Here is a 23,712-nt window from a genome sequence, read left to right as displayed (position 1 = left end):
GTTATTCCCCTATGTCTGCCAAAAATAAAGTTTACTTAATTTTCAGTAATTAAAAAAATTTATGAAATTATTTTAAACATTTTTTAAGGAATAATCACACAACATTTATTCTTTATGTTTTAATAGTTATTCCCCTTTGTCTGCCAAAAATAAAGTTTAATTAATTTTCAGTAATTAAAAAAAATTATGAAATTGTTTTAAAGCTACTTTAAAGGGTCATATGATGCGATTTCAATTTTTCCTTTCTCTTTGGAGTGTTAGAAGCTCTTGGTGCATAAAGAAGATCTGTAAAGTTGCAAAGACTAAAGTCTCAAATCCAAAGAGATATTCTTTATAAAAGTTAAGAGTCAACCACACCCTCCTAAAATGCCTCGTTTAAACATGCCCCCATATCTCCATCACTGTGTGGGAAGATTTGCATAAAGGCAAAATGTCCGTGAATAGAAAGAAGGCATAACTTTTATTCTAGCTGTTGCTTCTGGTGTCCTGACATTTTATCCCATCCATCAGATTTTCCTACCAGGGTTTACTGCGCATACACACATCAATATTGCGTCCTTTATTTGTTTTTTATTATTATTGTTGGTTTCGTGTAGCTGTATCCCTTCTAGCTTCAACTGCGAATATAACACATAATTACTGTATTTGCATTACTGTAAGAGTAGGTTTAGGGTTGTGGTAGGCGTAGATTTTAATAAACCATGATTTTATCGGTAGCATTTTTCGTTGTCATTGTACTACCCATTGTTTTAATGAGAGATGGCAAAATCTGACAGGGTAGCGCAAATCAGCAGAACCATGTTGTGGAGAAGCTGCGTGTTTCGTTGTGAAAGAGAAAATACTTTGTTTGGCCTTCCAAAAGAGGACAATATCCGCTTCGCCATCCTAGAGCTGATCCGTGCTGGTCGATGAGGAAATACATCAACTTCATGCCGGATCTGCTTTCATCAGATGAAGCAGGGTCCAGCCCGGGGTCATCACATGTGGTTACTACAAGCCCTCCAGCCACTCCATTTCATTACACCAAATAAACAAAATAATGTTCTTCTTAGCAACATAATATGACCCCTTTTAAGAAAACAACAAATGCTTTTTTTCTGCATTCAAATAATTAGACATTCTAAAACACAGATATTGGTAACATTAAAAAAAAAATATGGTGAGGAAAAAAATAAAAGATTCGACAGGGAAACATTTTATAGGGTAAATGTAATTTTTGTTAAACTTTTAAGAAATTGATGTAAAAATGTATGTTTCATATCATCAATCAATTAGACATGCCTTTTGATTAATACAATTTAATTTAACTATTAAAAAGGAGTCCAAATTTAAACGGGAAAAATTGCATCCTGAAAAATTAAAACAAAAACATTTTTGAAAAAAAAAAAGAATTTTGGAAAAAATAAAACTGATCTCATAGGGACCTAATTAATAAATAGGTGAACCTATCTCATGATTAGATGGACCTAATATTTCCTCTTTTTTTACTCATCTATTTAAGCTGTGTTTTCCTCTCTGTGGATTTAAACTATTTACTTTCAAGTTTGTTATTTACTCTTACAAAATCACCTGGTTAACAGATTTAGCTATCTTTTTTTTTTTACAATTGTGCATTGTGTAATATTTATTTTGTACTACAAGTGACAGTAAGCTAAAACCTTGTGAGATAATTGTCAGCTCTTCTATAGTATTAGATGATAAGTGATATATTCACATTCAGATATTTTTAAATAGATTATATTGACATCGCCGGCATCCTAGTTTTATTACTATGGTTTGGGACAAGCAAATTCTTGGGTTGGTGGAGATAACTTAAGTGCAGGCTGACTGTAGATGGTTTGATGGTGTAAAAAAGGTGAAAGTCCTTCAGAGTCTGAGCCAATTGTGCATACATTTAACTATTTACTCCTAATTGAGGGTGTTTTTAAAGTACCAGTCATGCTTCTGTTAGATGGAAATGTTTTGATGATTCCTGAACTCATGCTTTCACTATAATTTCTAAATCTGAAACAAAAATAAATACAACAAACATAAACTTCACATGAAAAATAAAATGCAAAGATTATTATTATTTTTTTTTTTATATATATTACCTATTTGGGTAAAACTAAATATGTAAAAGTGCTATGATAACTGTGTAATATAAGTATAATGCTCTTACAGGATAAGTGGTAAGGAAACAAAAATGTCTGCTGCAAGCATCAAAATATGCAATCATCGTGCATTTGTCTTGACAGCAAATGAGAAGATTGGACTTTGCGCTTAAATCGAACGTCTCATTAGCTTGACAATTTCTCGCAAGCTTTTCATGCTGCGATGTGACTGTGTGGCAGAGCGCCCGTGTACAGCGACAGCAGGAGAGGAGCCATTAGTAGACTGAAGCGGTGTGTGTTAATGCAGCATGAAAGCTTCACAACCTCCATCTTACACAGGCCCATCTGCACCAGCACACCCTTATTCCTCCCTCGTCCCTCGTCCTGTCATGGCTGCTGTTTTGTGTGTGACCGTGCTGGAAGGGATTACTGAAAACACCTCCATGTAGTGGGTGTCTGACCCCCTTTTTTATGGGTCGGCAGAGGAGAGATGATCGCTCGGGTTGCAGTCAGGCAGGGGGTGTGGGGGGCTGGTATTGTTCTCCTCCTCCTCTGTGCCTCTTTCTTTGTGTCTGGCACCATTGAGACATCTAGCACAGTTGTGGAGTAATACTGCATTCTCCTGTGTGTGAATATGAAGCAAACTCTTGTTTGTGTCTTGTTAATGTGTAAGCCATGTTTCATGTTTGATGACACAGCACCAGGGTTATTATCACACTAAAACCATGAAACACAATTTTGTTACCTGAAACTAAATAAACATTAACCGAATTAAAATCAAACATAAAAAAAAAAAAAAAAATGGCCCCTTAACTCAAAAACACAAAATAGCACTTGATTTAGTAATTTACTCTGATCCAGCCCTGTTCAAATCATACTGGGAAATAACAATCCACAACCCAGTATGAGTTAATGCAACAAAAAACATTAATGTAGTCTCAACAAATTAAGTAAACATTAATTTTAAATATATTTCAGTTTATTGAACTATTAATCTAGAGGTTTACAGGGCTTTATAGTGTGACCACTTGCGACTGAAAACTATTGTGTGAGACTATTAAAAAAATATTTAGGAGCATCATCGCAACAGACTCGATCAGGATATTTGTGCTTGCGCTCATCGGAGCTTTAAAGGTTTCTACTTGCGAAGTGGATTTGCAGCGTTGAGTATGTATCACAGAAATATCTGTTGATTCCATGAACCCAATGTTAAAGGGGTCATATGATGCGATTTAAATTTTTTCTTTCTCTTTGGAGTGTAACAAGCTCTTGGTGCATAAAGAAGATCTGTAAAGTTTCAAAGACTAAAGTCTCAAATCCTAAGAGATATTCTTTTTAAACGTTAAGACTCATCCTCGCCCTTCTAAAATGCCTAATTTCAACACGCCCCCACATGTCTACATCACTATGTTGGAAGATCTGCATGATGCCGCCCAGATGCTCAAACAAAGAAAGAAGGCGTACCTTTTATTCTCATTGTATTATTGTTGTTACCGCCACCGCAATGTCGTATAGACGCTGTGTGTTTGGTTGTAAAAGCGGAACAACTTTGTTTGGCTTTCCAAAAGAGGACAATATCTGCTTAGTCATGCCCGGAGCTGATCCGTGCTGGTCGTTAAGGAAATACATCAACTTTGCACTGTTGATCACCAGATTGGCTATCACCAAGGATGAAGCGGAGTCCATCACGGGGTCGTCACATGTGTTTGCTGCAAGCTCGTCCGTAGATTCGGCTGGCCGTGATGTTCTCAAGCCGTTCCACCACTGCTTACTCAAGCTGGCCTCCGCTCACTCAAGGCCGCGGTGTATGTATGCAGTGTGCTGTTTGCTTGAGAAAGGGAAACTACCAAAAAAAGACCAGACTAGAAATTGTTTATATTACGTTTATAATGGAGTTTAATGTTTAAGTCTCGTCGCTCCGGCCGGAAAGGGGATCACAGTATGTTGAGGGGCAAAACATTTCCGTTACAAGTCTGAGATATTCAGCCAATCGCAATGCAATGGATAGCTGGCCAATCACAACATACCTTGTTTTTCAGACCGATGAGCCTTGTAAAAATCAACACGTTTTAGAAAAGCGAGGTGTAGATGAGAAACAATAATGTACAGCAATATATATATATATATATATATATATATATATATATATATATATATATATATATATATATATATGTGTATTTACCTTAAACCACATAAATGCATTTCATTACATCAAATACACAAAATAATGTTCTTTATAGCAGCATCATATGACCCCTTTAATCAGAATCCACTAGTTCTGGGTGGTAGGATAAAATTTATATCACTGAATTTTTCAAAATGATACTGGTTTTAAGGTATATAACTTTTTTTTATTATTTTTGACATTAATCTATATTCAGAAAGGCATGGAAAACAAATAACAATTGTTGTGGACAATTGTTATTTGTTATACCACAATGCCTGTTATATTACAATACATAAAATTCCACTTGCCACATTAACAGATTAAGGAGAGATGACTGAGGATGAAGTTAAATGATTTGCTGATCCTCATCACCACTGACAAATTTGACATTTGACATTTAATCTTGTAAAATGTGTGGCAAGAACTGCCACTCCATAGTATAAACAGAGTATGTGCGATTGCAAATCTTGAAAGTGAAACTAAAAAGCGATTGTGCATTCAAAAGCAGTTTCATTGGTGATGTCGGCTTAACATCGTGATGTCTATCAGCCAACGGGACCCTAATACCAACCCTGATAAGATAACGATAATACTAAGAAATTCTACTATTAATAACATTATAAACACACTAATGATTAATGAGCTGCTGGGTTCATGAATATTAATCACGGTGAAATCAAAAGAGGGACAATAACAGGTGAGTGCCTTCCAATGGGATTGTTATTTTGCTAAGAGGACGTTTCGGAACGATAACTGTGTATATAGCAACTGGGATTTCCCTAGCGGCAGCTGCAGTGACGCGCTGTCTTTACCGATTAATGATTGGCTCGTTCATTCAGAAGATGGGCTTCCTGCAATTGAGCAGCCATTTTGAGCTTTGCATTTTTCCCCATTCAAAACTATACGAGTGACATGTCTTGGGTATTCTATAGTATTTAGAGTGATGCAAGCTCACGAATCCTCTCATTATAATGAACAAAGTGTAAACGATGTGAATAAGAGTTTCATTGTGCAGTGTAGAGAGCTTTGTTAATTATAATAGGACTTGTGAGGTCACAAGGTAGCTTGCAAATGTGATATTGATTAAATATAAGCGTTCAATAAAAAATAAGTTAATATTAAGTAGGGGTGCACCGATTGAGATCGGCCGATCGTTTCTCTAAGCCAGTTCTCTAATCAGCAGTAAATTCCCTCAGGTGCGTGATTTCACATAGAGCCGCTGTTACTTCACAGAGCCGTTTTTAACTGAGAAGATGCGCAAATGAACGCTGAAAATGAACGTGGATTTGCGCATCTTCTCAGTTAACAACGGCTCTGTGTAGTAACAGCTGCTCTATGTGAAATCACGCACCTGATGGAATTAACAGCTGATTAGAGAACCGACTTTACTGACGATTGGCCGATCTTGATCGGTGCACCCCTAATATTAAGTGACTTGCATGACTACAACACTATTGCCTAATTTTGCTCAGTTTCATCTACAAAAATAGTTTCAATAAAGTCACTGATGAGCTGCTGAGTATCTCTAAGCAAACACAACAATTTTGTGAAGTGCTCCTGTTCAAGTCTGAGATGACAGAAAGTGCATCATGTTTGTTTTCTTTATTTTATAAAAGCACGAAAAAAAATAATGTTGTGACTGCACTTTTATACTGTTCCGACTGGAGTATTACTCTTACCTTTATGAGCAAAAATGACAATGAATTTTAAGTTGTTTCCACTGAAAAAAATGCAAGTGATTGCACTGATGCCTGAAGTGAAGTGAAGTGAAATGAAAGTTACATTCAGCCAAGTATGGTGAACCATACTCAGAATTTGAGCTCTGCATTTAACCCATCCAAAGTGCACACACACAGCAGTAAACACACACAAACCATGAACACACACCCAGAGCAGTGTGCAGCCATTTTATGTTGCGGCGGCCGGGGAGCAGTTGGGGGTTCGGTGCCTTGCTCAAGGACACCTCACTCATTTAGCTTCCAGGCTTCGCATAAACTATTGGATAAAGCACACATTTATCTAGGTTTAACTTTTAAACATTGTAATATGCTTGAAATGTTTTATATCTATAGATTTTATTTTAGGCAATTCGTGATTATTTGAGAAGGCTAAATTGATTAAACATGATATGATCACCTCACTGTCTGGCGCTAGCCGTTTGGTCGTTACTTGGGACAATTCAGATGTGGATTTAAAACAGACATCAAAAATTTCGGTCGCACTTTATTTTACAGTACGTGTACTTACATGTACTTATAGTGTACTTACAGTGTATTTATCTAGGAAAGTTCTGGTAATACAAGGTAACTACATGGGGTAGGGTTAGGTTTAGGGGTAGGTTCAGGGTTAGTACCTAGTTATTAAATAGTTATTGTAATTACTATAATAAGTACCTAGTATGTACATGAGGAACTGGACTGTAAAATAAAGTGCTACCAAAATGTATATATACAGTCTAACCCAGGCTTATTCACAATGACAACATTTTCAGATACAACGCAAACTGTGGTAACTATTTAAAGCAACATGGACACAAAAACCATTGACAAGAGCTGAGCAGCTTTACGCAAATATGCACCGATACGATCTCTATTAATGCAGAAAATAAAGACAGTATCTTTTGAATCTGAATCACACAGCATTTCAGCTTTCAGTGTGGACAGACAAATAAAGTGATGCTAAAAACACAGTTAGGACACACTGTTGCTGTTATTCCACGTGCAGTAAAATCGGGGCATGGCTGCATTTCATCTGGCTTTGTCAACATCGCAGCGCTGCACAATAAACAGATCAACTTTCTTGCCTTTCTTCCAGACTCAATACAGCCACTACGGTCTGTAGTGAACTTGAGTATTCTGTTGTCTGCAGCGCACACTGATCCTGGCTGCTCATGAAGCTCCTTGGATGATGAATGAGAGCACTGTTATCACCCTTGATAGTCATTAGCTTAAGGCAGTTCCTTTGGCATCCAGATGGGCACATAATGGCAGCTTCCTATCCGCCCGCAGCTCACTGTGAGCTGCCCAAAGACCCATCTCCCGCTCGCAGGTGGCACTCACACACACACGCACACATACATACACACACAGACACACACACATACAGACACAAAGAGCCTCTTATGGCAGGAGGGAGCTGGTTGGCGCAAACAAGACACATTTGCATTGCGTTTTCATCTCCTCTTAAAGCTGTCCTACACTAAAAAGAATACTGTGAAATTTACAGTAACTTGCTGACAGCAATCAGCAAGTATGTTGCTGTAGTTCATTTCACAGTATGCTTACTGTAAACTTAACTGCAGTACCTTTAAAAATACTATAAACCTTTTGACAGTAATAATTACAGTACTGTGTTTCATCACCTCACATATTTTACTACTGTAATAGTGATTACTGCATTAATATTGTGTACTGTCAAATGAAGACACTGTTTTTGTCACAAAAATGACATTTATTGACAACTTTTAACACTTTAAATTTCTAAATTCATAAAATAAAAATGGCACAGGAAAAAAACACATTTTTTTCAATGGGTAAACATTTTTTTTTTTTTAACATTTCGTTTTGTATACAACAACACTTTTTCTGAACATACAAATCAATCCTGTTCAAATGTATTAAAATGTTCGGTTAAAATTAGAAAGTAAAAGACAAATTAAATGATTTAAAAACAGCAGGATTTCAAACAGTAGAATTTGGTCCCTGAATGTTTTTTTTCTCCCAGAACTGTATTTTTCTTCAAAAATGTGCCTGAACTAGTCAATTTCCCGGGCTGGAGTCTTCTACCCTGCAGTGGAAGAAATTAATTATTAATGGAAAAGTTTATAAGCAAGACAGATGGGTTGATGACAATATATATATCTAAAAGTCTGATTGGATCATTTGATTTAGCCGATCAACATGTAATACAACGTCCACTTCTCTATAAACCAAAACTCTTAAAACACAGATTTACATATATATTAGGGTTTGGAGAGAAAAGCGACCTAGATATAGCGTAGATTCTAAAATACATATATATTTTTTATTTTTTTATTCCAGAATCTATATTAATTCAAATTCAATTGCTTTATTTTTGTCCTTGCTTGTAGATGAGGTTGACGGAAGTGAGCCACTTTTGTTCCAAGAGAGGATGAAATGTGTCGTTATCTATGAGTGTTAAAGTGGTGTAATATCCAGAGTGGAAGCGTAGAAGAGACCTGAGACTGAACACACTGAAAAGCCTTTGCCCTGCTCAGATGCTGAGAGAGAGAGAGATTATACAATTATAAAATTTTCTGCCACAATACTATGTTTACATGTTTAAAATGTATGGTAAAAGTTTGTGAATGGAAAAGATTTTCTAACAGGATGTTGTCACACAGTTCAGTGTGGTTGAGAATGTCAGCGCTAGTCTTATGTTGATGCTGTGGTACGGCATGACTTGTAAATTATGCTTGGCAGGCCACATATGTATTTTAATAGACAAGCTGTGACCACCAACTACCCACCCAAACTGGCTTCCAGAAGCCATTTTAAAGCTCTGGACCATACGATATTTACAGGTGAGCATAGTTCATAAATACACAAATAATGTAATCTTGTCATACTCAATGAAGTCCCTGATGAACAATGTCACGTGTGGATTGAGGGACTCGTTTTTTCTTTGGACCACATTCCCATTTCTTCTGCTAACCTGGACCTTCGAAGAAAAATTATCACCCTTATCACAGAATCCTGTTAAAAAAGTACTAAAACTAATGAAATCAATTCACCAAGTTTTATGTCGAAAACCAGCAAATAACAAATAAAATTAGCATCAATATGCACTTTTTGTTTACATGTGAGCTTTTAAAATGAAGTGTTGAAAGCATTTTGCTTTTATAAATGCATTGACCTCTTTTTTTATCTATTGGATCAGTGACAACTAGAGATTTCTGGAATGTAAGTGCAAGATGACGTAAAACTTTGTTTACACACAGTGAATGGATACAAATATACTTAACATAATACTTTTACACTTAAAACTGGGATCTACGGTGTATGTCTAGTGCTGTTATCTTACTGAGATCTGACACTGTTTTTGTGCACTTTAACGTGTTTGACATATCTAGGGATTGTGTCTTAAGAGAGACAACATTGTTTGCATTTGAAAAACATTGTATACATGCTAGTTCATGTACAGTAACTTATGTTCCTGGAACGATTGTTGAGGCCTCTTTGCTGCAACCTGTAAGAAATGAACCAAATGGTAAATAAAAGAACGATTAAGATCTCAAAAAACCTTAATACAGTGCGAGTTTATTATTATGCTTCCAAGAGTCATGAATAAATCTCTCGCATGAATAAAACTTTCGAATCGGCCCGCTTAAACGTCTGATTCTTCAGGCGCCAACGTTAGCAAGCAAGAAAAAAAACCCTCAAAAAACAGTGAGATTATTCAAACGGCTACCGCGTCAACACATACATCAAATACACAATTTCAGATGAATTTTATTCAACAATGCTAAACGTTACTCTTTAATCAAATTGAAGATGTTATAAATGTAATGTTGCCAGATAAGACCAATCTTAATACTGTATATGCATCCACATGATGGGAATGACACTTCAAATTTGGCTATCAACAATCTCGTTTCTGCAGTTTGACCTGTGATGAAGTTCAGAAAAATCATGATCCTATGAAAAATGTGTTAAGTCTTACCTCTAGCTGCATTTTCTGTCGAGTCGGGACTCTTGAGTCTGCTAGCTTCACTGCTTCACGCTCACGCGGTGTCGGCGGAGACAGTTGACGTTCGCTGGCTAGAGAAAAATCCAAGTGTAAAGGATGTCGGGATCACATTTCCGGCAAGTGCACCAACCGATACATCACATGCACAATTCCAAATGTATTTTTATTCAACAATGCTTTCAGTCTCTAAACTGATGACATTATCAAAATGATGCGCAGTTATATATAGATGTTTTTATTTTTATTAATTTTTTTTTTTTTTTTTTGGTAATAAAATGCACACAAGACAAGAATTTACTAGAAAGTGTACTCTACTCGTTTACCCCTCTCTCTCTCTCTCTCTCTGTGTGTGCACTCTTAAAGTTGAACAAATAGGTAACTTTACAAGAGTAAACTGTGGAAATAAATCAGCAAAGTTACCTTTCTGAAGTAAAAATTCTGATAAAAGTGTGGAATCTCGTAGCTTACTTTAGAATTTACCCGCCATATATAATATATAATTGACCATGATGCTTTGCAGATCTACAGTAACATGCTGTATACAGTTTCTACAGTAAGCATTTGCTCATTTTACAGTAATAATGCTGTGAAAACTACATAAATTTGTTACAATGTACCCAAACATTTCTCTTAAGAGCCAAATTAAATCTGAGATCTTTAAAGATGATTTTGAAGAATCAATGAACAAATGCAGAAATGATCTTGTGTATTAAGATTTTTCTGGTTATCAAATGAAGGCATAAAACATTCCTTTAATTTATTTTTTCTTTTTTTATTATTGAAAATTAAGCAAACTTTATTTTTTGGCAAACAAAGGGGATTTACTATTAAAAATATGTGATTATTCCTTAAAAAAAAAAATGTTTCATTTTATTAGTTGAAGGCTATGTACATTCAGCTGAACAATAGCAATATATTTCTGGCAAAAACTTGTTTTTAAATTAAACCGGACTTTTATTTTGATGGGTTACTGTGAATACCTTTACAGTTCTGTGTATATTCACTAGTTTTGCTCAAATCAAATGGTCAGATGCTTATGAAGTGACTCTCAGAGCAGATCTGGGGATGTTCTTCATGTGTTTTCGTCCTCATTTAGTGAGATGACAGACGCTGAAATCACCGCGAGCGTCACACGCTTCAGTGTGTGTGATAAAGGAAGTCGCGCTTCTGCGCCATTCATTAACAGAGGCACGCAGAACATGCAGGATTCATATTTAAATAGACTTTTCCGGGCTTAATATTTACAGATTAGTCCATATCACGATTTAATTTGTGTAATGACCTACTTTTGATTAATTCATTCAAAATTGGAAAAATTCGGTGACATTCTGCGTTAAACTGTAAATTCAGTTTTTATGACTGGATTCCACGATTCTGTCCGTGTTTTCGGCATAGCGATATTCATAGGAACCTACAGTTGTCAGTCTCATATCTGTATCTGCTAATTGTTTTAGGCAAACCTGTGCTGTTTGAGTAAAATGTTGTAAGATCAATGGCGGAAGTTATGGTTATTTTTTTTTTTTCTTAAGTTAACCAAAGGAATAATTGACTAATCAGAAAATAATGATTAGAGGAATTGACTAAACGAGAGAAAAAATAAATAAAATCTAATTAAACAATTATTGTAAGTTGCAGCGTTAGCCAAAATGAATGATGCCTGGTGTCACTGACACATTTTAACAAGTCTCATCTGAATCTAGTGAAACACATCTTAAGAGAGCACAGAGGAGGATGTGTGTGTACAGCGTCTGTGAGATTCCCTGACCTGCTTTTCCCGGACGCTGTGGTCCCAGGCCCTTTCACTCCACAGCATCACCGGACCTCTGATCCCTGAATCCCTGAATCACTGATCTCATGTCCTGTGCCTCCTTCCTGGAGCCCATCTGACTGACTGACCCTGGCCCAGGGCTGCTTGGCTTTTTTGCTGACTGTCGAGTCTCCAGTGAATATTGGCCCTTTGCTGATGGACATGTTCCTCTACTTTTATCATGTGTGGAGCCTCATGAAAAAATAAATTATATCTCGATATTGTCAATTTTTTTACGATATTCGATATATATCTCGATATGTTTGCATTTTAATTTAAATTATACAAATTTGGGGAAAATAATTAAACTGGGATAAGTATTGTATTGTAGTATTGACAAGTTTTTAGCTAAGAGCACAAGTCTGTCTACTGTCTAAAAACCCTCTCAGATGGAGAGCTATTTGCTGAAGCACAGATGTATTTATATATATGTACAGTTATGCCCAAAAATATAAAAACCCTTGGTAAATATGATCAAATAAGGCTGTGGAAATTAATATGCACTGTTAATCCTTTTGATCTTTTATTTAAACATTTCACAAAAATCTAACCTTTCATTGGATAATAAGAATTTACAATGGGGGGAAATATCATTATGAAATAAATGTTTTTTCTCTAATACACATTGGCCACTATTAAGGACACCACTAGAAATACTTATGAGTAAAATAACTCTGAAGTATATTCCCAGTCATATTCACAATTCTGGGTACTCCAGGGTGATTATGTACATGAAATTATCCAGCCATTGCTTCCTGTTTCACAGAAATATAAATGGGGGAAACAAAGCCCAAATGCCCTTAATCATCCATCACAATGAGAAAAAACTAAAGAATATATTTCTGATGTGCAACAAAAGATGATTGAGCTTCACAAATTGGTGAAGTGGCTTTAAGAAAAGTATTGGAGCAGTGACAATTCCCATTTCCACCATCAGGACAATAATGTGTGTCTATATCGTCCTAATGTGCGGTGAGAAGGAGAGTTTGAGTGGCCAAAGTCTCAAAAGACCACAGCTGGAGAATTGCAGAAAACAGTTGAGTCTCTGGTTCAGAAAACCTTTAAAAAAAATTCAAACAGCACCTACATCACCACATGTTGTTTGGGAGGATTACAAGAAAAATTCAAAAATAAACTCCAGCTTATTCGTTTATCAGACACGACTGGATCTTCAAATGGGACGGGCTTCTATGATCAGATGAAACTAAAAATGAGCTTTTTAGCAGTAAACACTCAAGATGGGTTTGGTGAACACAGAGGGAAAAAAAAGGACCCCGGCATGTGTACAATGAAATATACAGCTGTATTTTTGATGTCGTGGGCCTGTATTTCTGCTGGAGGTCCTGGACATCTTGTTTAGACACATGGCATCACGGATTCTATTAAATACCAACAGATAAAAAAAATCAAAAAGTAACTGACTCTGTTAGAAATCTTATAATGGGCCATGTTTGGATCATTCAACCGTACAATAATCCAAATACAAACCTCAAAAACAACACCGAAATGTGTCACTGAGCTCAAAACCAAGCTTCTGCTATAGCCATTCCAGTCCTCTGACCTGAACCCTAGAGAAAATGAGAGGAGTGAACTGAAGAGGAGAAGCTGGGAATCTGAAGGGTCTGGAGTGATTCTGGATGAAGGAATGGTCTCTGATCTCTCGTCAGGTGTTCTCTAACCTCATCAGGCATTATAGGAGATCATTTAGAGCTGTTAATCTGGCAAATGGAGGTTTAAAAAAGTATTGATTCAAAGCTTCATCACCGCTTCTGCAGTGAGGAGCGAGCGTTTGCATGCGCATGGTTGCCAGATTGCTTAAAATAAGTAAAACACCAGGAAGAAAATGAATCTATGTAACAGTGAAGCTCTGATTTAGGGATTTGAACACTTTTATATCTGGCAACCGCGATCATGAGAGTTTGCGCAGTAGAGGAGTGTAGACCAGTAACATGTTCTGTTTTTGGACGTTTGGCGCGTTCTTTTGGGAAAGTATGCTTGAATTAGAAATATTCTATATTCACGATATTTTCAAATTGTACATTGTCGTCAAAATTATTCTGATAGTATCGTGGGTATTCGATATATCGGCCAGCCCTACTGTGCATGTAGCTTGAATCATGTTGATATGTGATATGAATGCTCATGAAAGTCCGAAGTATTGGTTCGGTATAACAAGAAATAATCTCTCAGTATATGATTGAATCAGCACAGCCTTAATACGATGAGAGCGTGTTAATATCATAACTCCTGTACCAAATATTATTAGAGTTCGAAAAGGGTTTATAGTGAGCAGTCCATTTGTTCTTGTGTCTGTCGAGCTGAATGGCCATCAGTGATGTCAGATTAGGCTCATTAGTATGCAAACGGACCAGAGAGGTCATAAATGAGCAAACGAGGATCTGTAATCTCTCTCTGTCTGACTGGGAGTTATTGCAGGCTCTCAGTTTTTCGGTGCTCTCCTCTGTTGTGCTGGATTTTGATATTCTGCGTTTGTGGTATTTAAGGGGTGTGCTGTATTTTGATGGCTAAATGATTACACTCTCGAGTGCCTTGTTGCTTTGATGAAAATGTGTTACTACATTATTAAAATATATTAAGTACATGCATTTTAATAACATTAGCACAGTGGTGGTGCTAAGATTGGTTATGCACAGTTAATTCCTTTTCTGTTTGGATAAATTGCTGCTGATCTGGAGATTATGTCTGGATGTTTATAAAGGGAATAAATTCATGGATCAGCAATCAAAAGCCAAGGATCACTTCTGGATACCAGGGTCATTAAACAGCAATATGTCACCCTGGAATGTATATTTATAACCTTGTGTGTTATTGATAACAGATTTGGTGTTTTAGCTTGTCTAATTATGTGAAAGCATAAAAACAAGTTTCATTTATTCTTACAATGGCCTTATGATTTATTTATTTATTTATAGAAATTATGTATTTAAACATTTTAAGGTATAAAACATTAATTTAATATATCTTTTTTGAAAATAAAGAGGATTTAATATTACATCTAAATCACTAAAGAAATATTGTATGATTATTCCTAAAAAAGGTTTTAATAATTTTAATAGTAGTAGTAGTAAAACTTGTTCATTTCATTTGCATTATGTTGTCTTTTATTTGTACTATTGCTCGTTATTTATTTGTTTATTGTTGTTATTTTTTTACTTACTGTTTAGCCCAATATAAACTTATTTATGTATTTATTTGTTGTTTATTTGTTGTAATTAAATTAAATTTCAAATTGAATTTAAAGAAATCTGAATGTCTCAGGAGTTGGGATATATTTGTTTGCATTTGTTTTGTGATTAATGAAAAATAAAAAATACATAAAGAGCAGGAACTCAACAAAAAAGCTTGAATGTGTGACAGTGGTAGGCAGAATTTGAGATTATGCCCTTAGTATTTTGTCAATATACTGTTTTCAGTTGGTGATTGGAGAAACTGCCACATCCTGTTCCTCTGTTCATGTTTCTCTCTTTCTGGTGCAAATATTGAAACGGTTGTTGAACTGGAGAGATTTGTATTGCTTTGCTTCCCTCTTCTGGAGTGTCTAGGTATTGCAACAATGCTCTCTTAAATGTTGGAAGATGTTCCTTCATCAGCTGTTTTTTGGTGCTGTTATATTTATTGAACTCAAAGATATTGACTTATGGATCTATAGTTTTTACCATGTAAGATTGAACCGTGTTGATTTCATTTCCCATTACAAACAGACACTTTCTAAGAAAGAAGAAGTGAGACTCCAGTAAATCTTTCTGTAATAACGACTACTGGACCATGTATTGTTTTATACCTGTTATACAGTACATGCCAGTGATTGATTTAATTATTTATTGTAACATATTTTAACAAGAAATCTCTTGTTTTAATGTATATTGTTAACTTCTCATTTTCACATAAACATCATGTCAGCAACTGAGTCAGATATTAATTTAGTAAACATTCAGATTCAGCAAGCTGTTCGACTGATTTCTGATGTGCTTAAATGTAGTGCATTTATTTCCATAATGATAGTCTTTATTATTATTTTATTTTATTTTAAATTGGCATGCATTAAAAAAAATACAACAAATACTTACAGGATGCATAAAAAAAAAATATATTATTAATTTAAAATGATAATCAAGGGTGGTTTTCATTTTGTCAAATATATTTTGTTTTGTAGCACACAATTAAAAGATGAATGCACTTTGTTATATACGTCACATTATGTATTTGTAAGAATTTTATATTTGGGAGTACATCTGGTAGCACAACTTCTTCATAAGTATCTCACCGATTGAGTGTTTGTTGCACACAAACATGTCCGTGTGTCTCAGTCAGTGTCAGAAGACTAACTCCTGAATCAAGCTTCTTTCTCTTTAAACTAATGTCAGTTATTTGAAGAAGATGATTAAGAATAGCAGATGCTATCTTCCATTATCTCTATCTTATGTATTTCTTGTTGAGGCTCTCTAGCAGTGATTTGCAGTGTTTCCTATGCTGTGTCTTGAAGGCTAAATTCTTGTCATTAAATTATGAGATTGAACATCGTGTACAAACCATGTGTTTACAGACTGTGACCTCTGACCTTCCTGGTTGTTTTTCAGAGTACTTGCTGATCCTTGTATCATATGACTGCCTTTTCCACGCCACTGGGTTTCATGTTTTATATCGATGGACTTTGACTTGCCTGAACTCATAACCCACCTTTGAGTTCTGTGCTCTTGGGATATATAAAACGAAACCTTATCAGCATTCAGCAAGTCTGTGGATGTGTGTGTTTGCACAACTAGTTGCTCATAAACAGGTCGCTGAAAATTTTAAATGAACTGATCCAAAACATGTATGACTGATTTTATTCTCACTTCTCTATTTTATGGATTTTTTTTTTTTTTTTTTTTACTCTGTAAACTCAACTTTACTTAAAAATGAACAGCAACGCCCAAACTATTGAAGTGCCCCTATTATGGGTTATGAAAGGTTCATATTTTGGTTTTGGGAGTCCCCAACAACAGGTTGATATGCATGCAGGGTCAAAAAACACTTCCATTGTCTTATAATATGCATTTATTTGTACCTTTTTTGCTCAACAACACACAAACAGTCTACTCAACAATTCATTTTTCCAAACCCCTCCTTTGCGTGACATGAATTTTAATTTCACCTCACCTGTAATGCCTGATAAAGCAGTGTTTGTGAGCGCAGTGCTGCTTTCTGTACAGCATTAGCAGGGAAACTTATGCTCCAAAAGTGGCACCTAGTGGCAAAGAATCGACTCTTTCCTTTATAACTTTATACACAGCACTTTCAGATGTAACACTTTGCAGGATGTTCACTTGGAGCTGTGTTCACTTTTCACTGCATGAAAGATCATTAACTATCCATAATAGGAGCACTTTAAATTCAGCTACTATTTATTTACGTATGATCTTATATATTAATTAACATTCAAACAAAAAACGTTGATTCAGATATTTGAATTGCTCGTTGAATGGCACTTTGAGTCAGCAACACATTTGTGCTTTAATTAGACTGATGAAAAGAGTAAGTCTAATGATACAATTATGTTTCTTCTTTAATCCATTGTGGAAATATGATAACTTCCACTGTGGGTGTCTTAGAGACTTGTTTACATAACAGATTTATTCAAACATACAGGAAGAAATTAAGACATCTAGCAAAGAGTATGTCGTTTATAATCACTTTAGCTTCAGCCTGAGCTCTGCGCTTAAAAACTCTCATCATAATCAGAAGCGTCCTACACTGCAGAATGAGTCTCTTATTTACATTATATTTACACTGTTGGTAATCATGAGAGCGTCCTCCAGTGAACAGAAACCCCTCTGATTGGTCATTGTGTTCATGCACTGAACATGCATGCCTGTGATTGGCTACAGCAATCAACACAAACACAGAAAAAAAAAATTGTGTTGAGCACTGCAGTGATGGCACATTTTTTGTTGGCCAACCAGGAAGTGTGTAAAAAAAAAATACAATGGGACTTTACTGAAAAATTTGGTCACAGAATAAAAAAAAATTAAGCACTTTATTTCAGACATTTAATCAAAAACCCATTAAAAAAAATGGGTCCAAAACGATTAGAAAACTAGTATTTTCAGCAGCTAAAAAATGGTTTTAAGTCAGTTATTTCTATCTTTTGCTGTAGTGTCTCAGTAGGAAATATGTGTTTACATTTCCAAACATTAATTTTTCCATTAATTGTATTAATCCAGTGAGATTTCAGTGCTGCACACAAAGATCTGATCTGATCATTATCGATCTGTCTGGAATAACATGAAGAAGCAGAACAAACGGAGACAGACTCAGTCCAGAAAACACCTCAAGAAACCTGCAGAGCTACCTGAAAAACTCTGCACAAGGGCACAGAGGGCAAACACTGCTTTAAACGCTAAGGATGCTCACACCAAATGTCGATTTAATTTAGTTAATAGAAGTTAATCGATACAGAAAATCTATTAATGACATTATTTTTGACAGCATCCTCATCTTACGACATTTTTATACTAGTGCCTAAAACTATTAACAGTACTGTAGCTTTGCAGGGAAGCGTCCTGGAGACATTGCCACAGTTGTTCTGGATTGAGTCTGTCTCAGTGTGTTCTGTTTCTTCATGTTATTCCAGACAGACTGATGATGATCAGATCACATCTCCGTGTCGTTTATATTACACACTACAGCAAAATATACAAAGAACTGACTTAAAACCATTTTTTTAGCTGGTGAAAATACTATTGTTCTAATCGTGTTGGCCATCACTGTGCATCCTCTCCACCAGCACTTCATTGAGTCTGTTCTTGGTGCTACTGGAACTGCAGACAGATGGTGGACTTCTCAGTGTCTGGGTGTTTCTTCTCAAACGCGCTGCTTCAGAAGTTGCGTTTCACGTGGTAGTGGTTCAGACGCATCTCTCCACGGCTGGTGTATTCTCAGTCATGCTCAGCATGTGGTAAGCACGGCGAGTGTGCATAACGCCGGTGCAGAAAAGCCTGCGGTAATGCTGCATTCTTATGCTTGGAGAGCTGCGGCAGATTAGCACAGACTCTGGCAACCGGCAGCAGCTCGCAAACTCCACGCCACGCTCCTCAAATCCTCCATCCCAGACACCGCTGCAGCGCAGCAGGGGACCGCTTTCCGTTACCTCAGCCGTCTTCTGCGATCCCCGAGTGTGCGGGCTTACACAGAAGCTCCAGTTATTTGTCAGTTTCCTCACGATGAAGACAGGCTGTAATCCAGAGCTGTCCTTCCACACGCTGAAGATCAGTGCAGCGGTGCTTGAATGCTCTCATACTCATGTGTCAGCACGCTCCACATCAACACAGGACGTAAATGAGAATGACACGATGAGTGACAGCTGTCACGTAGCACGTGAGATTATGGTGTCCTCTTCTTGTGGAGTGTCACGGGTGTCACTCTTTCTTTGCGCTGACAGACTTGACCCCATGTTGCTGTTCTGTGGTTGAGTGTCTTATAATGGCATTACTCATAATGCACTGCTACTGATGACATTACCGTTGTCCATTAGAGTGAATCTTAACCCACTTGTCACTGTGTGTATCACTCAACAGGGACACGTCTAACTGTCTGTGAATAGCCGCTAATGATTTGGTGTCAGAAGGGTCTTGTGGTAGTAAGGTCACAGCTCAGCTCTTTCTCTGCTGACTGTTTCAAATAAATAGCGTGTAGGTGTAACCTTTGTCAGAAAGTATTTTCTGCGTTTTTGTTGGTAATAATAATTTCGAAGCTATTTTGCAGAGTGTGTCTTTGTGCTGGTTTTCACATTCTTTAGATTCTGTGCATTTGTCAGTTCACAGTAGTGGCATGAATTCACTTTTTCTTTAAGCCGTGAAATTTGCTATCTTCAATTGATTTCCAAGGACATTTTTTCTTCATAAGGGTGTTTTATTTTCTAACCTCATTAAATTGATGCATCATCTTTTATACCAAATGTTTGCATTAAATCAATAACACATATGAGAAACTGTAGGCTGTTCCCAATCAAATGAAATCTGTTGCACTGCGGAAGTGCTGGACATACTGTAAACCAGCATTTACACTACAACTGCGTTAATAATACTACGAGATTAATGTTTTAAAGATATTACATTATTAATGCACTAAATATTAAGTTAAAACCAGCAGTAGATGGTGGCAGATCTTAATCATTGAGTCACTGAGTAATTCATTCATCAATTTTATTCAAAAACTCATTCATTTATTCAGAGACAAAAGACTGCTGTGTGTTCTGAGAAGCACAACGGTTCTGCTGTGCTAAAAAAAGTCTAAAAATGTAACTTGTAAAACTGTTGGTAATCTGTATCACATTTGTATACATAACCAGAATGAAAAAATAAAAGGTTTACTTTGCTTCTTTTGTGTTGTGGCCTGGTGAAAAATAAAACCATAGACTTGCATTGAAGGAGAAACCTGAGACTGAAACCTGACAAGATTTTATTTTTATTTGTATTTTTTTTTGCTGCACCACTTTACTATTATTGGGTGTAAACTATATATGAAGTGAAAAATGACTGCTATTGAGCTCTTGAATTTTATGCTATTAGTTTAATGTGATTACGGAGTGTCCTTATTTTTCCTTTCAGAAAATTCTGCAACTTCTACCTGAGAAAATCAACAGTCGATGGCAGTTTCACAGTATAGGTAAGTGCTGCTCAGACCTCATTTTACACTCACATGGTTCATGCCACACAGTTTAGTTGTCGAAATTGAAATATTGCTTACAGTATCAGTATTTCTTTGTGCAGTATTATTTATGAGTCATAAATGAGTCAGTCTGTATGAGTTTTGCTGTTAAAGCAGGTTCAGGAGAGAGTCAGTGTAACCTGGTTTAATACTTTCTCAGAAAAAATAATTAGCTACAGAGAGAGTGAGGGCAGGAGGTTAATAAATGAGAAATGCAAATGAGAGGCTTCATTTGAAATGCAAATTGCTGAATGAAATTATGCGTCTCGTGGTTTCAGTCTTCCGTACAGGAAGACCCTCAAAGGATGCAATAACCTCAATTAGAGCCCTGCACAGACAGACAGACAGAACAACAGAGAGACAGACAAACAGACAGATAGAATGACAGACAGACAGACAGACAGAGAGGCAGACAGAGAGGCAGAACAACAGAGAGAAAGACAGAACAACAGAGAGACATGACAGACAGACAGAGAGGCAGACAGACAGAACAACAGACAGATAGAATGACAGAGAGACAGACAGACAGACAGAGAGACAGACAGACAGACAGACAGAACAACAGAGAGACAAACAAACAGACAGATAGAATGTCAGGTCAGGGCCAGGTAAATAAAGGCCAGGTCCTGCAGCACAGCTCTAGCTACAGCTATCTGGGCATCGACATCAGCGCTTCGGGACGCTTCGGTCTGGCTGTGAAAACACTCGCTGAAAAGGCTCGGAGGGCTTTCTATGCTATAAAGTCACGATGTGGACACTTAAAATTACCCATTAAAACCTGGATAAAATTATATAATTCAATAATAAAACCAATTCTTTTATATGGATGTGAAATTTGGGGACCAGTACTAAATTTAAAAAATTGGGATAAAACATCAGTAGAAAAATTACAATTGGAAATTGGCAAAAATATTCTTGGGGTTCACAGAAACACGTCCACTGCGGCCTGCAGGGCTGAGCTGGGCCTGTACCCGCTGAACATGGAGATCCAGAAGAGATGTGTTCAGTTCTGGCATCACCTCCATCAGTCTGACCCAGAGTCAGTGCAATATAAAGCCTTCCTCGCCAATGAAAGCTCAGCAGAACCTCATCCTCTGAACTCACTCGCTCTTCAACTCGTCCATCAGAATATACTCCCCATCAACCCCAAACCTTTTATTAACCATATCCACAAACATCTAAAAGTCACTCATGATGAAGCACTAAAAGCACATTTTGCCCTCCAGAATAAACTGCAATGTTACTCGGCCCTCAATAGAACCACTAAGTTGGCCAATTATCTATTTATTAAACATTTTAAAGAAAGACAAATCCTCTCCAAATACAGATTAAGTGACCATGATCTAGAGATAGAGAGAGGAAGACATAGACAAACATGGACAGAGAGAGAGCAGAGGATCTGTAGACACTGTGACCTACAGCACATCGAGGATGAGGAACACTTTCTGCTCTTCTGCTCTAAATACACCAGTATAAGAGAAACCTTTCTGCCCAGATTTGAAATTTTAATTCCATCATTCTCTGAACTGAGCGACACTGAGAAAATGTTCTTCTTACTGGGAGAAGATGATAGTACAGCTGCACTAGCGGCTAAATATGTGTTAGCTATTCACAACGCCAGAGTCAGCTAATTCTCTAGAGAGACCGACTCTATTTATTCATTTATTAGGATAAATTGTGTTTATTTATCTATTTATTTATATTTACTATGCTACATATGACATGATTTGTAAATATATGTTTTGTTTGTTTGTTTTATTATTTATATATAATATGTTGATGCTTTGGCAACATTGTGTTCCACAGTCATGCTAATAAAGCTCATTTGAATTGAATTGAATTGAATTGAAATTGAATGACAGACAGACAGACAGAGAGACAGACAGAAAGACAGAGAGACAGAATGACAGACAGAGAGACAGACAGAACAACAGAGAGACAGACAAACAGACAGACGGAATGACAGACAGAGAAACAGAGAGACAGACAAACAGACAGATAGAATGACAGACAGACAGACAGAACGACAGACAGACAGACAGACAGATAGATAGACAGACAGACAGAGAGACAGACAGAACGACAGAGAGACAGACAGACAGACAGATAGAATGACAGGCAGACAGACAGACTGACAGACAGACAGAATGACAGACAGACAGACAGAACGACAGACAGACAGACAGACAGAGAGACAGACAAACAGACAGATGGAACGACAGACAGACAGACAGACAGACAGACAGAACAACAGAGAGACAGACAAACAGACAGATAGAATGACAGACAGACAGACAGACAGAAAGAGAGACAGACAGACAGACAGACAGACAGAATGACAGAGAGACAGACAGAGAGACAGACAGACAGACAGAACAACAGACAGACAGACAGACAGAGAGACAGACAGACAGAAAGACAGACAGAGAGACAGACAGACAGACAGAGACAAGACAAGACAGAGAGACAGACAGACAGAGACAAGACAGACAGACAGACAGAATGACAGACAGACAGAGACATGACAGAATGACAGACAGAGACATGACAGAATGACAGACAGACAGACAGAGACAAGACAGACAGACAGACAGACAGACAGAGACAGACAGAACGACAGACAGAACGACAGACAGAGAGACAGACAGAACGACAGACAGAGAGACAGACAGACAGACAGACAGACAGACAGAGACAAGACAGACAGACAGACAGACAGACAGAGACAGACAGAACGACAGACAGAACGACAGACAGAGAGACAGACAGAACGACAGACAGAGAGACAGACAGACAGACAGACAGACAGACAGACAGAGACAAGACAGACAGACAGAGAGACAGACAGACAGACAGAATGACAGACAGACAGAGAGACAGACATAGACATGACATAATGACAGACAGACAGACAGACAGAGAGACAGACAGAACGACAGACAGATGCCTAGGGGAAATTCAAGCAAAAATTGATGCAACAGTATTGAAGGTTATTGATTTCAGCTATATGGCTTTCCTTGACTAAATTATTTCCTTACACTCGCAATCCACTTTCTGTCAGCTAAAGTATCAAAACATAGCTTTGCTTTTTAATAGATTTGGTCCACTTCCAATCTGTATTGAAGTAGTTCCTCAGTTGATTATAAGCGAGTCTGATCCTCCAGTCTACTGTAGACATTGTGTGACTGAGTGTTTCTTTAGATTGCCAAGCAATGCCACAACTG

At 37.0% G+C, this 23,712-nt stretch overlaps 1 protein-coding gene across 4 annotated transcripts in view; it reads left to right on the top strand.

Moving 5' to 3' along the window:
• LOC113116984 (ral GTPase-activating protein subunit alpha-2-like) overlaps positions 1 to 23,712 on the top strand; it is a 153,210-nt gene that overhangs the window by 33,696 nt on the left and 95,802 nt on the right. For all 4 annotated transcript variants that reach the window (XM_026285313.1, XM_026285317.1, XM_026285315.1 and 1 more), the window contains exon 4: positions 20,389 to 20,446. In XM_026285313.1, the coding sequence (XP_026141098.1) occupies positions 20,389 to 20,446 (58 nt within the window). The remainder of the gene's footprint in view (positions 1 to 20,388; positions 20,447 to 23,712) is intronic.

Source organism: Carassius auratus, chromosome 17, assembly GCF_003368295.1.
Source record: "Carassius auratus strain Wakin chromosome 17, ASM336829v1, whole genome shotgun sequence".
Lineage (NCBI taxonomy): Eukaryota > Metazoa > Chordata > Actinopteri > Cypriniformes > Cyprinidae > Carassius > Carassius auratus.
Note: the sequence above shows the minus strand (reverse complement) of the source record. Positions and strands in the feature narration are given on the sequence as shown.